We start from the raw sequence: 19101 nt of genomic DNA, 5'->3' as shown, positions 1-19101 counted from the left end.
CCTTTTTTTTTTTCCTTTTGTGTGCAATTTGCATTGAGTCAAGATGACCACTAGATGGAACCAAAATACAATTGCTAAGCTTGGGCCGACTACAAAATGCATACAGTACGTCTAACCCTGCATGTTTGCTCCAACACATGGAATGGAAATGACTGGCTCTGCATAAGCCAGTAATCGGAGTGGAGAACACTATTTGATGTCAAATGGAAGTTGAATTCTTTGTTTATGTTCATAAACCTGGCCAATACATCTGACAAGTAAATCATGCAGGTTTCTTAAAAATAAATGTGTTGCAGAAAATGCTGTCGAAGATTTTTAACAGGCTAGCTTAGTCTTAGCAAGAGGGAATCTGAGAGGACAGTTGACTTTTACCATTTCTTGACCAGATCTAAGAAAAGAGGTTTTTCATGTCAATGGGACTTTCCTGGTTAAATGTAAAATTAGGGATTAACTATGGTTAAGCGGAAACAAAGAAAATATATAAAATATGTTCACATTTTACCTTCTATGTGAAATCTGCAAAAAATATTAGGATTAGAACTGTTTAAGTATTGTTGCAGAGGCTCATGGAATAACTCTCATTGACAAAAATGCAAGACTTGGAAATTTTGATCTTTTAAACCTATTGACATGTGACAGCTAGCCAGCTCATTCAATTTTATGATTTACAATAACAAAGAGTGTAAAGTTTAAGTAATTTTTAATGTTCTATACAAAAGGATGCTTTGAATTTGTGCTTAATCCATTTGCTTTGTTAAGGCTAAGTAAAATAAGTTGTTTCTAAAGTATTGGGGAGTGGGGGGGGCATAGATCCCAAAGGCATCTTATATAATAATGCCAGAAAAGATAGACACAATGACGTTTCAGAATTTTACCACAAGAAAAACTGATAGCAGCATGTTTAGTTATATTCAAGAAAATTTATTTGACTCAGTTTTGCATCAGAACCACTTTTTAGTGGCAAATCAAATAAAAATAATCACACCATAAAATTAATTCTACAACTCTAAGGATTATATTCTGTTTGACATTTTAGGTTTCATCTTCTCATTCAGTGTGTTTGTGGATGGTTGTGTGGCTCTGCTATGAACTGGCAACCTATCTGTAGTGTATCCCACCTCTTGTATAGTAAATGTAATAAAAAAATATAGCTCTTTGTTTTGACTCCAAGCTTTTATAAGAAACTTGTAGCACTCTTTTTGGCGACACCCGTTTTTGCTGCTCTATGTGACAGGATTAGTTAAAACCTTGTAAGTTTGAAAATACATTAGCTCATCAAATCACAACCCCAAAATGTGTTTGTGAAGTCTGTGCCCCATTTCTGTTTCTGTGAACAGATCCACAAACAATATCTTCTCATTTGTTTGCCGGGAACATACACAACCGTCGCCTTGTGAACACAATGTGCTGACATCAGATCCCTCTGTGACTTTCATGCTGTTCGTGCACGCCTTTGATGCCATCTGTGTGCAAAGTTGAGAGACCTCCTCAGGTCTGTTTGAGGAGTCAGAGCAGCCGGTGGTCCCCTGACCTGCAGGCATGGGGCATTTCACTGCCAGTGAGGGCCCACGAGGGGCCTTGGAACTCACATCGGCACAGCAGAGAAAACCCCCCTCCATGGTGGCTTTGTCACAAGGGATGATAGAGAAAAATATGATGCTGACGTAGTCCTATCATTCTTTCAAATTGCATACAATTATATTACCTCCAGAGGGCACTATATACCAGGACAGAACAGCATGGGTGAATTTACGGAGACACCTTGGTTGTTCACGCTTCAGCCAATAATTTTTTAAACACTCCCATATACATTCACGAAAGTAACAGCTAATTTTACAGCTTTCTTAGACTCAGTATGACAATCGACCAGTCAGTTTATCTTATGTAGTCAATGTATTGATCTATTATTCAAGCATTAACTGTCAGGAGAGAAAAGAATAGGTTGGTTGAAAAGATTCACATCCACCCTAAAATACTGGATCTATACTTGCTATATTCAAAAGTACCGTATAATATTCAATAAAAAAAAAAAAAACAATAGGTAAGATATTCAGTGACAAACTAACTACTGTTAGCAATACTTTGCAATAATTTGATCTAGGGCCATTTTTCTGGTAAATTTTTAAATTCATATAGGCCCCATATATAAATATTATGTGAGCATACATTGCATGAATAATTACTATACCATTATATATTTTATTTGTTGCGGCATGAATACACTGTTTTTCATTTATACTTTGAAAAAATATGTTTGAAGATATTGTTCATATCTTCAAACATGGGTATTTTTGTTTTTTTAACAGATTTTCTTTGCTGTGATCTTTGAAATATTTTTTTAAAGAAATAAAGACTTCACCACAACATTTAGCAAAATATGTTGTTTTTCTAAAACTACTCTGAAGTAATAAAAAAAAAAAAAAAAAAAAAAAAAAAAAAGCAAATTCTGCTTTTTGTTTATTTGGCTTGATCACAGATCGCACAAAAATCAAGCTACCTAAAGGGCCTGAGGAAAGAAAATGAGCCTATGCAAGTGAAGTTATATTTGAGTTTCAGGACTTCAGACTCAAATCTTTGAGCCAAAGCTTGACTCAGATGAGTCCCAAAGTCATATTATAAACTGCTGTGGATAGAGAAACTGACAAAAACAATAATTGCCTGCAGAACTTAAACTGTTCACTTTCCATAACTGTATATCCCAGCTGCAGTTTTTCTATCTGGTTGATTTCTGTGCATATTTGCCGCTGTTGTCATCATCAAAAGTCTTTTGGTGAAGAAATCTGCCCACAACCACATTGTATGTGTTTTATTATTGAGTTTGAAACACATAAAACTGTGAATTTGTTTTAAAAAATATTCCAGTTGTCCACTTACTTTATATTGTACTGTTTGAAAACTCTCATCATAAAGTGGTGGAAATACAACTGATTTTATTCTTATTAGTCAAAAGCAGATGAGTATAAAATAATATTTAGATGTTATTTTCATATTGAAGCTAATAACCACATATAAACTGATGAGGGAGGGAAAGAATAACAGAATTTTTCCACATTCCAAGATGAGCAACTGATTACGGCTATTGTGCAGTTTCACGTGAAAGGCACAATTTTTCCACTTCACATCAGGGTCAATCTTGTCAAATACTTTTTCTTATCATACAACAAATATGGATAAACAAAAGCATATAAAATAATGACATGAATAAAAATTCCTAAGAGCTTGAACAAGGGTATGTGTTGAAAAATGGATATCGAAAACACTCATTAAAGAAAATGAAGTGATCAAAACATACTCAGATGGTCTCTGATCAGCTGCTTTTTCCCTTTATGATGTCACCAATGTATCCTTTGTAATGTGATAATTTTATAATAAACCAGTAATGGAAAAGAAGGTATTATTTTAAAAGATAAGCTCTTGTTGTAAAATGTAAACAGTTACAGTGACTAAAAAGTTTTTCGAGGTAAAATATGGATGAGCAGAGATTTTAATTTGGTTGCCCTAATTCTTTCGAGCCATATAATTCTGCAGCTATTATATGCTGGAACTGCCTTACATGATATCACTAGACTTATGACTGCTTTTAACATTCACAAAATAATAAAATAAATAGAAAAACTGTCCTTTATAACTTGCTTTTTTGTAGAAGATTATCTAGCTATATCAAGAAAGTGACTGATTTTAGAGAAACAATGGTGAGTAGCTTTAAACAATATATAACAAATCTTCCACGTACAAACTTAGCCAAAATTGTGTTACAACTTGCATTTGTTTGGGTTCGGGAAAGTGAATAACAGTTAAATTTTATTTTTTTTCTTTTTAAAATTTTTTTGAGGAAATCTTGTGTGGACTATATTTTATATATTTCTGTCCCTGAGCCCCTGCAGCTTTTATCTCCTGCTTCCTTTCATGTCCATGAGGCTTTTCCAGTGAGAGGAGGGAGGACGGGGACTTTGTTCACTGAGCTCTGCCTCCAGATGACCTCATGCCGGGGAAAAGAGGAGGAGAAGAAGTAGGAAAAGGAGGAGTCCGGCGTGCTCGTAGTCTACCTTGCTGAATCAAACTGGGTCTGGGACTGAGTTCGTGTGGAAGTACGCTGTAAGAACCGGGAGAACGTTTTTCCTTTTCCAGCACTGTGATCTCCATGACATTTACCAGGTAAGACTTTAGAAGTGCTATTTTGCAGACTGTTGAGGGGAGGATGTATGAGGAGTTCAGGGGAGATGTGTCACGTTTTAGCTGGAAGTTTGTGAGGAGGAGGAATGCCGAGACATGTCCATTGAGGAGTCATGGAAGGCAGCAGGGCAGACAGCTGACTCACTGTAACTCCAACTAAATATTTCTGCCTCGTTTTTATATATTCTCGTTGCTTTTTGTTTCAGTTATAAAACTCGCTGAACTTTTAGGCTGAGTTTGCTTTGAACATCAGCGAACGCACCATTCAAACTCCAAAACTGACGCTAAATGAAAGCGTTTAACCGCTGTTTCATCACTCAGGACGCTAACATGAAGAAATGCGTTGCGCATATAAGTCTTCAAAGTAGCAGTGCTTTAATTGGATTATTTACTAACGAACGCAGTTTAAATTTGGTAATTCCTCTGGATCAGTTTGAGTGTGGTTTATACAGCAGTGTGAAAAATGTGAGGACATGCCTTTAAATATTTAGTTTTCTATTAAAAATATTTCCAAACTGAGGCTGAATTATATTTTTGTTTAGATGTAGAAAGTGGTTTAGTTGGACTTAAGCAACTAAAGTAAATCTCATATTTCAAAAGAGCTTGTCAAGTCAGAGTGAGGACACCAGTACCCTCCTAATTATTTCAACTTCCAGATGTTTTTAGTCGGTTTCAAGTCATGGCAACAAAACCTTAAGGATATCAAGATCTGGGCTTTGACTTGAATCATCACATTAATTAAATCTCACTTAGTTATCTATTGGACTAACTTGCATATTTGAGTATTTTCTATTGCACAGTTTCCATTCTGCTTTAGCTTCATTTAAATTTTTTATTTACTTGTTTATTTATTTTTCCTCATGCCCCCTCTGATACAGTCTACGGTGGATATTTAATGGTGAGCTGGATAGATTTTGCTGCAGCAAAGCTTCTCCTGACCATGACACTTTTACCTAATAATGTTTGTCATTTGGTTGTAAAAGCTGGCACTGATTGACCTTATAAATTTTCTGTGTCACTGTTACGTTTATGTTGCTGTTGCTCTGTAAATGAATTTTGAACCATCACATATTTAGTGGAACTGCAATTGAACTGCCCTCCAGCAGAACCCTGTTTGTGGTTGAATACTATTTTGAAATTCAGAAATTTCTTAAACTGCAACCTTCGATGGCAAATACAAGGCCGACAGTACAACCAGTTACAAGATCACAAATAGTTGGAGTAAAAACTGCAAATGTACTGACAGTAAGGTACTTTGTACATTTAAACAAAAATATATGTTTCACACATTGTTTATTGAATGTTCTTCTAAAAGAAGTCCAAAACCCAGACAGCAGAACATCTACAAAGACTTCAGCCTCCTACATGTTATGGTTCATGAATGCATCATAGGTTTTGCTTGTTTTGACTGAGGGTTAGTCTTAACAAGAAACACTATGCTTGGGTTCATACAAGGGAAAATTTATTAGATGTACCAAAGGATAAGAACATTTCTTACAAGAAACCGGGGATCCTCCAATCAACTGGCCAGTGATTGAAATCACCATTTTTTTTCCCCCTTTGCTGTTATGTGTTTGGGAAAATTCCAAATAAAAAATGCTACTATTTTGTTATTTCCTACTTTTAAATTCTATAAAAGCATCAACCAATAATGTGCTATGTAATAGAGACTATAGATATTATATGGTGATTGCTTCATTCAAATAAAAACTAGAGCTGCAATAATAACATTAATGCTGCAATTAACAGTTATTTTACTTGGTTGATAATCTATCCATTATTAGATCTGCCATTTTAGAGTTTGTATTTCCCACAAAGCTCAACAAAACTAATCTGATTCTGGCATTATTACTGGGCAAGCTTCAGCAAGTCAAAGTTTGCTTCCGACAGCTTTCAAACATTAACTTGGTGTCAGTTTAAATGAACTATTAATTATCAAAGTATATCATATTGAGACATTTTAGCTAGATTCACATTTTATAAAGAGGAAGATTAATTTTAATGCCTCACTGATCAGATGTTTGAAGACACTGGTTATACTTCCTCCAACTATGCTGACCTGTTTGATGCTCATCCCGGTCTGTATTTTGAGACTGGATGGGGCATTTTATAAAAGCAGAAGCCAGCCCAGATTTATATGAGGGTTAAAGTGCAGTAATTTTGTCCACCCACTTAAACTGAGTCATTGAAGTTTGACGACAGACAGGCTGGGTGTATATAACCTGAGCAGTTCTCTGGTTGTCGTCAGATAACGAGTGGTACTCTGTCCGGTGCTTTGAAAATCAAAGTTGTGTTTCAACGTTTTTAAAGGACGTATCAGAAGGGAGCTGACTTTGATATTAGCTCATAAATTCATTGATTCAATGTCCTCTCTGATCAGATTTCTGAGAGTTTTTGTCTGTACAACCACCTGGCTTTCTACCTTGACAGAGCTTGTTTTTCATTAGAAACGCAACAGGTGGGAAAGACGTTATGGAAAACCATTGTGGTCAGATCATGCGACTGTGCTGTGTTAACTTGCCAGTATAATTTCATCTAATTTTACACAGACGATGAAACCATCAGGATGGATTTGCATGCCTTTGTGCCAAAGCTTGATTTGTCCCAGTTGTCTGTTGGAAGATGCCTGCTTTACAGCGCAGTCATCTTGTTAAGAGAGGGGGAAGAATGGGGGGGGTGTCTTTCCCCTCTCAGTCTATGCAGAGCCTGGTTCCCATGGTCCACAGCCAACTGGCCAATAAAAGATGCTGGCATCAGAGTTGCATTGTGATGGCTGAGGAGGGAAACTTATGGGAACCAGTGACCTGACAGAAAGTACATACTGAGTCGTTGCTGTTATTTTGCTGAATGGTTTTGTCCTTCAAAGGCAGCTTCACAGCTTCACAGCTTCTCCCAAGCAGAAAGTCCAGATTTAAAAAGTTTGTTCACTGAGTGCAGTGATGCAGATTTCTGCTGGAGATGAGGCAAACGTCTTTGCTCCTGCCTAGCCATGTGACTGTATGGTATTTTATGGAGCAAAGAGTGTTACTCTGGAACGCATTAGGTTGCATCACCTCTAATCTGCTTTAAACAAATTATGTTACTTTTATCGCAGTTTGCTTTGGCGAGCTACGGTCTTAGGAAAACTCTTTGAAATTCTTTATAAGTCAGTGTTTCAGTGAGCACAATGGGCTTCAACTTAAATAGGAAAAATAACTTGTGTGATCACATTATTATTCATTGTACCTTTTAACATATTATCTGTCAGTTTGCCTCAAAGCCAAACTCAGAAATCATTCATTGATTTTTATTTGGAAAGCTTCAGCCACAATTGATGATTCCCTACTGATTGTTTTTGTTCTCTTGTCTGGATTTTCTGTTTACAAAATAAGTTGATCCTCAGGAAAGTATTCATGTGCTCACAGCTTTGGAATGGAGGATCATAAACAAGCCCCTTTTGAAAAAATGGCATTATGTAATAATAGTAATGTCTTACAGAAGCCTTTGTTGTGCTTTTGAATTGAACCGATTGCCCCCCTTTTATGGTATGATAACTAAAACATATGGCATTATGTCTAACCTGAAAATGCCAAATCCTGAATGTGTAAAGTTATGCTATTGTTTCAGAAAACTGAAAAAAAAAGAATGTTCCTCAAACTTATTTAAAAGTTCAATTATTAAGGCTAAAACATTTTTTTTACTTCAGCTTTTCCTTCAGGCAAAATTATTTTGTGAACACCAGCTAAATGTAATATTTTCAGTGTTTATTGTGCAAAACCTGCAAAAGGTTTTGCACAATAAACCTGACTTCATATACATAAAGTCAGATGCTTAAGGACATCCTGCTTAAAGCTTCAAAACAGAGCTACAGCTGGTGCTCCTTTACTGTCTACAAGTAGATACGTGTAAATTAGGATATGATTTGGAGTCCTTCTTTTAACCAGTTGTTTGGCAGTGCACAGCAGCAGGTGGAGGAACAGCATCTCTACACCACCATATGTATGTACAAGCAGGGAAAACCTTCTGTGACTTATTAAAAAGTTAAAGACGAGAATGGTAGAAAATGTTTGCTGTTATAAAATTGCTGGCTTGTCCCACATTGGTATATTTGTGATGGTTCATCCTAAAGATGGAGCCGTCTTCTATAGGGTTAAATGTCCTGATGACCATAAAGAAGGCTCAACATGGACACTTCCAAAGACCCCATATGTGGATGTTTATTCTCTAACTTGTGTTTGGAAGGACCTCTCAGTCGCACCTGTTACTGATTTACATTTCAGTTCAGACTTTCTAAAACTCACAGAAATGGCCAAGGGGAGATTAGGAGAGCACTGATTAGTGGTGTTAATTTAACAACTTGTGTTACATTAATATAGTCATTTGCTCAGTGAAAACCTGTTTGGGAAGCAGATGCATATTAGGGTCTGTAATCCGTAGAGTTTAAAGAGAATATGAGTAGCTACCTTTGCTGGTGTGCAACACACAAACTGCAGAACATATGTGTTATCTCTTAGGAAGACTATTGCCGATAAAGCTCTTAAAAACTGAACATGTCCTTCTTTTGTTAACAATTTTACCATCTCCACATGTCACTGTTGTGTAGAACATGTGTTATCCGGTTCCTTTAATGCTTCTCTGGTCTTCATCTCTGCATGTGGGAAGGAGGCAATTAAGATGAGTGACCAACCTACTAATAAATCAGTCATCAACAAAAAAGGCATGCAAAGAAGATGGTTGTCCTCAGCTGGATGTGCTCGTAATGTAACAATGAATCAATGAAAAAGGATCTCATTTGGCTTTATTAGATTGTCCCATCAATTGACTATGTTTCTGCAATAATGTCGCTATAAAACCATTGTATTTTTTGTGTTTTCACCAATAGCTTTACCTAATTTATGATATCTAAAAATAATATTTTGGTAGTTTTTGATTGTATTTTAACTGATAAAGGAAGAATTGATTAGTGACAGAGAAGGTTTTCTCTATATGAATGATGAGGTGAATAAATAATGTCCTCACTAAAATACCCCCTACAATATCATTAGTGGTTTGTTGCTGGAACCTCCTTTTAGACTTTAAAACATTCCTGTCAATGTTTTACTCTTGGTCAAATACCAGAGTTCCTAGGAGGCAAATGTCAAATTTACCTGAAGTTTCAGTGGTCCATTGTTTGTTTATTTATTTTCTTTTCTCTCCAGAGCTTCATTAACTGTGAACTGCAAATCAGTACTAGTGCGATCAAGTTTAATATGTTGAAATGGAAGAAGGTAGTGGCAGCAATTCTCTTGAGGAGATAGAATGAAGTTGTGCATTTTTGTTTGTTAAAGATGGGAAGAGAAGAGGAGGACAAATAAATAAATCCAGTTTAGTCATTTGTCTCTTTTTATTTTTTACATTGGGTGTAATAAAGTGATTTAGTCATGATTGCTTTGTTTCAAATTTTCTAGAGGTACACCTTGCAGATGAAAAGGTTTAGTCACTGCTACAGCTGAGGCAGCTTTTAATTACCGCCTTAAGCATGAGAAACAACCAAAAAATCCTCAACCTTCTCGATAGCTAACAGTTATATCTCATCAGAGACAATGTGCTGTTGGTTGTAGTAAATCCTATGAAGTTCAAATTTATGAAATTTGAGAAAACACAGTCCAAAAAAAAAGCATTAAAATATTTGGTCGTTTTAAAGATGTTCTTCAGTTTTCAATTAATTTAGAAAGGGAGCTTGTCAAATTCTACATCATTGAAGAATTATTTTCCTCTGATAGATTTCTGTCAGCACTTGGTTAGATGATGAGTTGTACTTATCAGAGGGTTTTTGATTAATATCAGTTGTCATCCTTTGCGTTAAGTGACGGCAACTCTAGAAAGTACTTTCCTTTGTGATTTTTTTATTTTGCTCTGTTGTCTAAGCGACTTAAAAAAAAAAAAAAGAAAATTTGCACTTTCTTCTTAGGCTGTTCCTATGATTTATTAAATGTGGATCCCTTTAAATTTTATGTTCGGTTTTGCTTTGCTATACCTGATTAGGTGTGAGTTTTGCCTCAGTTAGATTTTTATGAGAAGACAATAATTTAAATGAAAAGTAAATAAAGCTGCTGTTGAAATGTGGGTGAATAAAACAAATGTTTTAATTAGGGATCCACCAAAATGACATTTACAAAAACAAACACAGCAAATTTACGAAACAAATGGCAACAAGATAGAAATAAATATTAGCTGTTAATATCGGCCCAGTTTTATCTGACCGATATCAAAATGCTAAAAAAAATTATTAATATTAGTCGGCATCAGAGTTAGTAACAAAATATCAAGCATCCATAATTTTAATTCATAATTCACTTTTTAAGATTGTATAATCAAATGTTTTCTTACACAAGATTCTTCCTTGTTCCTCCTTATGCAGTGATGATCGTCATGGCCACACATTTCAGATTTAGTTTCATCAGCCCACAGGACATGTCTCCAAATATTAATCTCCTGTGTCCGTGTATTTTTTTAAAGGCAACTTTTTAGAAGTTGACTTCTTCTTCGCTGATTGGCTTTTAAGCCCATATTTGTTACAGCTTCAGTCAAACTCTCTAAAAGGACATTCCCTGTTCTTCTGGTGTTGATGTACACGTCTTACCAAAAACAGACTTATTTCAGGGTAAGAATCGTCCCTAAAGTAAATACCAATATTAAGAGAGTGTTTTTAACAATTATTTTTAAATTAGAATGGTTTTAAACAAAGATCAGAAAAATATAATCAGTAACCATAAAATGGTAAAAACACTTGAGAGGAAGTGAGGTTTTTCCGAGGTGATTCATTTCCCTTCTGTGCAAGGACTATGTCTCTGTTCGCTGGCATGAATACAGGAGAAGTTGAACCAGTAGAGTTGTTCAGTATAAATATCACTTAGTTTGTATTTTCCCTTCAGCTCTGGTGTGAATAATAACCTTTTGTTTACAGTGACTGACACTGCTGTCCTTCGTACCTACTCCCCACGCTTCCTGTTTAAAAGATTTTTTTTTTTCCGCCATTGTTTTGAAGCACTTGAACTCACAGACCAGGCCGGTTCTGTTTCCTGCCCTCCTCGAATGGACAACAAGAGAATAGATAATTACAGAGTTCACATGAGAATTTAAATGTTCCACTTCTCGACAGCATTTATCAAAGCATTTCGAAGGTCGGCACCAGTTTGAGAGTTTCCATGTTGCTATGCCAACTGTGTTAAAATCTGAGCACCATTATTCATGTGAAACTGGTCGATAAAGACAGCTGGCATAACATTTCAACTGGAAAGCGAACGCTGAAAGTGGGAAATAGCTGTTTACTTGGAGAGGAGTGGTTATGATTGGAGTATTTTCAGTATTGTGTGCCACCTAATAGAGGACAAAGTTCACTCTTACTCACCAGCATCCAGTTGAGGTAAAGTGCTTCCTTACCAGTGGCATTCTGAGCCAACAATCCAATTTTTTCTCTATAAAGCTGTTTTTCTTAGATAACTGGAGTAGCCACATGGCCCTATTAACCCCATGTCATGTCAACATTGTGCAGGTGAGGATCTTTTCTTCACAGCTTGTTTGGATTTGAACTGCATCACATGACGAATGACCTAGAAAACAGGCTCGTTGATAACCGGCGGCACCTTTTGAACCAGCAGAGACTTCAATTTCTCTTTCCTGAAAAGAACCCGTCTTAACACTGCACTTCATTGTTACTTTAGGCGATTTCAAAGTAACCATCTCCCGGCTGAAATATGTTTGGGTAAAAATGCCACAAGGTCCCTGAAGACGTTGGACAGCTACATTGTTGTTTCTTTTTAAATAACCAAAGAGGGCAAGGCGACCATGGTTTTCTGCTGTTTCTATTAGTAGGTGTGAATGTTTACAGTCTGTTATGTCTGTTCAACCAGCATGTGTCTGCAAACCTGTGAACCTCTGAGCAGCTTTCACTGCTGTGTGGTAATATTGAGAGGCCCCTTCTAAGGGGGCCTTGTATGTATTTGAACCCGTCTTAAATGCAGTTGGATGGTCCTGAGCTTGAGGAATCTTGATCCCATCATCCTGCATACCATACAGTCCACGGCTCCTCTCTAAGGAGCCTTTCTCTGAAAGGTCACAGCTATGTCCCCAATTAAACAGTTTTGTACAATGGTATGTGCTGATCTTTGTGTCATTGTTACATAGGTCTAATTAATGCCTGACAGTGGCTTAACTGTGAATAAAATGTGATGGTACAGTACATGACAGTTTTTATTCTGAGCTTTATAATGTGTGTGAGTCTGTTTCTGGTAGCTTTTGAAAGGGGGGAAAAAAAGGTACGGAAAAAATTAGTCATGTTGTTTCTTTTAGGGTTTTAAAAGGGTGTATCTCATTTCCTTTGGGTGTTATTCATTGTAACTGTGGAGATGAGCAGCATATTTCCATATGATAGCACTCAACTGTTTAATTTAGTAGCCAATGTAGTGCACTGTGCCATTCCTGCAAAATCTACACAAGTTTGTTAGAATACAGAATGGCACAGTTATTAAATTTGTGTAATATATCAGGCATTTTTCTACAGAAATGTGCTAAACCTGGTGGTAGTAGCTTGGCTATTGTTTCCCTGTGCAATCCTGCTTGAATAAAATCTCGCCTATAGCACAGTTTGGCCTTTCTCCCCTTCACTTGGATTCCCTCTGGTAGATGTTTTTACTGGGCCAATCAGCGAACAGAAGGAGAAGTTGTGAATGATAATGTTGATTTTCTGCTCTGTTTTAGCAATGGTAGGGGAGGATGTGAACGAAGCGGTTCAAAGCAGTGACTGGAAAAAAGGGATTTTACTATTTTAAAACAGACATAATTATCACAGAGTTGGGATTGTAATCTATTTCAGCATCTAATATCTCCAATTATAATGACTGATGATGTGTTATTATATTGTCAACCTGTTTAAGTCTTGATGTCTCTATAGGATAACAATGAATGAACCGCAGACTTGACATAGAAAATTGGTTCCTTTATGGCTTTTAAATTTAAGGAAATACTGAAATATAAATATATCCTTTGTGAATAACTGTAATTTTTAAGACATTTGCTTATTATTATGTCCCCACCACTCTCCACTAACTCTAGGAACTTAGTCATTGAATAAAATCCTCCTATTTGGGCATCTAGAGAAGTTTAGAGAAGAGTCTATTCAATTGTCCAAATATAATAAAACTAGGCAGAACTTTAATGCATTCAACTGAAAATGGTACATAACAAATACTGAATCCAAGCATTCCTTGCAATTGTGATACACATTGATATTTCAACAAAGGTTGTGATTAAATATGTATAATTATATATGACGTACTTTCTCTGACTTCATTTTTAAAATGATTGTTGAATCTACTTCTTTAGGTAGAAACTTGGAATCTTAGGCATTGTGCATTCACTGATCATTGAAAGACTGGAATTTTTAGTTTTATTTTTAAGTTTGTACCAGTCATTGACGAAGATTCTTTAATCTAATAACATGAGCCGAGTAGTCTCTGGTTCTCTAGTCATTTTTAAAGCCAAAGAGTTTTCTGATTTAACCTTTTTCTTGTAGAAACTGATTTCAAGTATTATGAAGGCCAATCTGCTTTTTTAAAAAACATTTCTTGGAGGTAGTAATCTCGAGACAAAAGGAACTACAGGATTAACCTCTATACATCAAAGCATGTATACATTTTGTTTATTTTTATTATCAATAAAAATAAGATATAAATTTAGGAATGTGTGTTTCCTTAATGTGTTCATTGACTGAAGATGGTATATTTCCTTTTTTGATGCATTTAATATGTAGGGAAAATGTTAAGATTTTTCAGCATTTCACCTGTAGAGCTGATCAGGTTAAAGTTGGCCAATTTTATCTCTATTTTCAGTTTTAGTCTGGATATTAGTAGATTTAGGTTTAGGCTAAATGTTGCATACTGTCCAGCTGTTCAAGCATTCTCCAACACATCTAACCAATCATATCATCTGTTAAATGATGAAAATAAATATAGAGTAGAGTACATTTCTCCAGCATTGATCAAAAGCTTGTCTAGGAAGTCTCCAAATCAATAAAAAGTTTATTTATTGACTGGCCACAGAGGAGTTGAAATGATTTAAAGTTTCGCAATGCACCCCATCAAACTCCAGTAACCAATCAGGTGGAAGGTTTGCTTCAGAGTTCCATCTAACACCATCATGGATGAAAAAGGGCAAATCGATAGCATCTCCCACAGCAACAGTAGGAACAGTGAGATAATGTGGAGACTGGCTTCTGGCTCAGAACTGCTTTTATTTGCAGATTATGTGTCCTTATTTGGCTAGAAATCAATGTTTTCAGTGGAAAAAAAATTCTCTGAAATTGCTAGTATAATATCATAAACTGCAGGAGGTCATGATGCATTTTTAAAGGGTTAGAAACAAAAAAGAAATCCCCTACAATTAACTGTCAGAACTGCTGCTGCTGCATTAGGAATGTTTTAACCATGGAGCAACAACATAAGACTAAGAATAGTTTCAGTGCAAACAAGCACAACCAGACGGGACCTTGACTTTATTTCGTAACATTTAACTCTGAGGATTCCTAAGACACAGCAGTCTTAGAAAGCCTAGGATATTAATTGAAAGCCCTGTAGCTCAGGCACATAACATCAATTACGTGTGGAATTCGGGGCATTCGACCAAGTGTTTTCCTGCAGAAGACGATAACAGAACTTGTCCTTTTCTGTTCAAATATTGAAGCATTCTTTCCATGCTTCCCTCTGCTGATGACCTGCAGGTTTGGGAGTGTGGTGGGAAAACTCAACATATGCAACATTTACCCACCGTGTTATCAGGTTTTAGGAACTTTAACTTGTAGAGGTTTCTTTTGATAAACATCCTGCATCAAACGAGTCTCCTTTCTGCAGGTGCATGGACAATAACATATATTTAACAATGAAACTGGTTGTTTTGCAGGACGGTTTCCTCAGTTCTCCTTAAGGAACAATGGATGCATTGCAGCTTTGGCTAAGCATGTAAGGGACTCACTGTATACACTTTTCCTTCAGGGGCCTTAAAGAGAGGATTCCAGGAACCTCACCATGTTCAAGGCTGTGCTGAAGAAGAATAGAGATGGAGGCAAAGGGAACAAGAAGGAATCAGGTATGTGTATATCTGTTTGTTTCATGTATTTATTTCTGATTAAATGCTGAGGTTTCTACCTGGACACCCAGTAAAAAACTATAAGACAACTAATGCATACACTGGAGAAACTAATGCAAAAACATAGAGTAGCTAAAGAAACTAAATCAAATAAATTTTCATTTTAGGATTTATATTCATAAATATATTAAGTCTTACATAAAAAGCACCCCATGGTGTTGTACAGAAAAATCATTGTGTGTTTCCTTTTGTCACTGTTGCATAATAATATTAGGCTTGGACTATAAATTCTGGACTTTTAATTTTTCTCTTTTGTTAAAATCTAAATTTAGTTAATAAAGAAGTTTGTAAATAATGGCTTTGAGCTATAATTTGGTATCATTGCCAATAATTCTGTCTGTAATGTAAACTTAAGTGTGCTGTTACTAAAATCCATACAGGAGTTGTTTCTATATTTGTGATGTTGTCCTAAACTTTAACATGGCTGTTATCAATAGTTTGGTATTCTTTCAGCTTTCAGTTCCTCATTACCAGGTTACTTTCACTTTGATTAATCGTAAGTTAGTTTACTTTTTTAACTAGATACACATAAAGAATTAACTTAGAGATTAGATGATTTTCAGGTTTATTGGCCTTGAATCTAGTTGGAAACTCCAAAATCTATTTCTTTTTCAGTCATTAAATGCACCATAGCACAACCAGTAGTTGTGCTATGGTGCATGCTGCTAACATGTTGAAGCTATGTTAGCTGTTTTCAGAAATGTTCTGTCTTATCCTTTTGAGATTTGGATCTCTGTCTGTCATGGAATAGGTCCGCATTCTCGTTTAGTGGTTGAGCTGCACTAATTGCTTACATAGCATGTTGTAGTTTTAAAATATCTGTTTGAAAAAAATAATAAAATATGTTCACTTCAAATATAGTGTAATAGTAAACCCTTTAAAAATAAATAGTTTTTTTCCCCATTACCCAAATCTATGTATATATGCGCACTTTAAAATTCATCTACCAAATTGTGTTGCGTCAGATTGAGTCGCTCCAAGCCTGAAAAAAAGTTGAAAACCTCCATACATGGTCATAATTTCATATGCATTGTTTGAGCCTGTACAAAACAATGCCATGCAAGGTGTCACAGTCTTTTGAAGTTATGCCTTCAGTTCCTAACTGGGGGCAACTGCTATTGATTGGACTTTTAAACTGCACTTATATTTAAAATAAAACTCAAAATAAAATGCCCTAGATATATTAGGAGTTTAGTCAGTCTAAAAGGAAATGCAGAAAAGAAAATGAACTGCTCACATACAACAAGTCATCAGCTGCACACTCCTGCAGCTACCGCTAAACGCTTCACACTCAAAGAGTACCGTAGTATACTTCCCATTGTTTAGCTATAATTTTGACTTGAGGTACACCCTTATTATGTCATAACAGATGTTTTTCTTTGAAATTCGTATGCTAGCCTTCTACTGTGACTAACTGTGCATCATCCTTAGCTGTACATTGAAGACTAGTCTGTTGTGCACATAATTTGCCTCTTCCAATGATCCTTCTTGGAAGGCCATGATGACACTGTGTGTTTATATTCCATCTACCAGCCCCGACCTGCTCCATCACCTCGGTGGTGGTTTCTGCAGTCTGATTCAGCAGTTCTGATATAGTTGCATGTCTCATAGCTCTGCTGTCTTTGTTGCTTTTGTTTGACTCAGTCAGTATTGAAATCACAGGGGAAAGAGTTGCTTCATGTACGCCGTCACACCACCTCCACTGCTTTTCTAGCGTATAACAGCAAAAGAAACGACTAAAAAAGTGTGCATGCATAGCTTTTCATGAGGCTGTTGAAACCTGTCTTGCATATACTGATTCAACACAGCTCCCTTGTTATCCAGAGCACATTAACACACATCTACACTTGAATACAAGGGAATTTGAGCATGTGAAATCTGGGAGGGTCGAATGTTGCATGGCGGGATACAATGCTTTTTATTCCCAGTGTCACTTTTCTCAGTTGGCCGCCATCTATCAAGCCCAAGCAGCTCCTTGTCTTTTTCACATGCCAAGACAATAAAAGTTGGTCACTCCTTTCTCTTGTTCAGGTCACTTCAGACAGATGAGAGGTCACAGAGTTTCAGCTCTGAGCAGTGGCCACTGTCCCCTGTTGTTGTTCCTCCATGGAGCAGACAGCTCTCTTTTCAACTTTTAAAGTTAAACTCCGTAATTTATTTAGTTTTTTTTTTACCTGTCATCCTCTAAAGCAGTGTTTCCCAACCCTGGTCCTCAAGGCACACTGTCCTACATGTTTTAGAGGTTTCCCTGCTTTAATGTGCCTGATTCAACTGATTGCAGTTCAACAAACGCCTGTTAATCAGTCATCAATTGAAATCAGCTGCACTGAAGCAAGGAAATACCTAAAACATGCAGGGCAGTGTGCCTTGAGGACCAGGGTTGGGAAACACTGCTCTAAAGGTTTCAGCATTTTCCCATTAAAAATATATATATGTATAAAGACAAAAGGTGTGAAAAGAAGTAGTAGCAGCCAATTTTTGATCACCATTATAATAATGGTTTGTTTATCGCAATTCTCTTTAAGAATTAGATAAGCAGCTCCACCAGGTGTTTGCTAATTGCTTCTGGCTAGTCTGAAGGAGTTGAGTGGGCGAGTCGCAGGCCAGGGCTGCTTTGTGAGGCCAAAGCTTTGAAACTGCAGTTCCAAGAAGGAGCTTTGTCCTCAAAGACAGCGCTCGGTCACACCAAGCATTTGTTCAGCTGAATGGTTGCCAAGGGAGATTAAAAGATTTCTCAAATATGCTTGAAAGATTCAAAGCAACACTTCAGTTATATTTTTAATGAGGGAATAACATAACAGCACATAAAGCTCAACAATGTGGAAATGATAAATTGCAAAGTCAAATTTTTTAAAAGTTGTTTCACATATACAAAACTTTTGTAACAACTGAAGATAACATGGTTACTTGATTGTGCTATAAAATGGCACTATGTGCATGAAAAATATGATACCCCCTCTAAAAGATTATTACATGATTGAACAAATATAATTTTCACCCCATCAGTAAAAATGGTTTTCATTAGTCAAGACTGGCTGTTTTAACTAGGGCAAAACGTTGGGCAAATCTAAGCAGTATATTTCACAGTGGAAATAAATGGGAGGAAAGACTTTGATAATGCTATAATTGCAAGATACCTCAGCAGATGTTGCTTATGACTTTGTGGCTATGGACCGAAAGCAACTTAAATATGGTTAAGGAAACTTGGTCCTCATGCCAGATACCACTACAGTCATTAGCTCTCCTTTGGGATCTCCCCATTGCCAAGACCACAAAAACACAAACTTTGCTAATTCAGTCTCTCCATCTTGTGCTCCTCCTAGATCTTTCTTCCCCTTTTGCTTCTGGAAATTTTCATCCTGCAAGGACTCTATGTTCAGATTCACTTCTTTTTTTAGTTTATTGTATCTGCTCTTTGGCAGTGGTGTTTTAGAATATAAAATCAGGTTTTTCTGCAACTCTGGCTGCAAGCAGAGTTATGGTTTGTTACATTACTGAATTTAAAGAATTATTTTTATGCAGAAATTTCAGAACTTCAAACATTAGCAGCCATGCTTTTTTTCTTCATACTTTTCAGTAGCGAAAGATCAAGGAGCAATATATAGAAATCTGCCATTTCCTCTGGTTTGGTTCTGACATCACACAGACCAGCATGGAACCATAGCATATAGACTCAAGCATCTTGATTATAATAGTTAAAATATTACCTGTAACTTCTGTTGTCTTTTTGATTTTTTGTTGACTTCTAACTACGGCTGGGCAATGTAC

The 19101-nt window shown here is 36.3% G+C and overlaps 1 protein-coding gene across 1 annotated transcript in view; it reads left to right on the top strand.

The window, feature by feature from the left end:
- The first annotated feature begins 3948 nt into the window (after positions 1-3948).
- The window catches only part of tanc1b (tetratricopeptide repeat, ankyrin repeat and coiled-coil containing 1b), a 101425-nt gene continuing 86272 nt past the window's right edge, over positions 3949-19101 (top strand). Inside the window, exons 1-2 of the mRNA XM_044132117.1 lie at positions 3949-4155; positions 15180-15273. Of these exons, the coding sequence (XP_043988052.1) occupies positions 15213-15273 (61 nt within the window). The 5' untranslated portion in view covers positions 3949-4155; positions 15180-15212. The remainder of the gene's footprint in view (positions 4156-15179; positions 15274-19101) is intronic.

Source organism: Gambusia affinis, linkage group LG11 (assembly GCF_019740435.1).
Source record: "Gambusia affinis linkage group LG11, SWU_Gaff_1.0, whole genome shotgun sequence".
In the NCBI taxonomy this organism is placed as follows: domain Eukaryota; kingdom Metazoa; phylum Chordata; class Actinopteri; order Cyprinodontiformes; family Poeciliidae; genus Gambusia; species Gambusia affinis.
The sequence above is the reverse complement of the archived record's forward strand: the minus strand, read 5'-3'. Positions and strand labels throughout refer to the sequence as shown.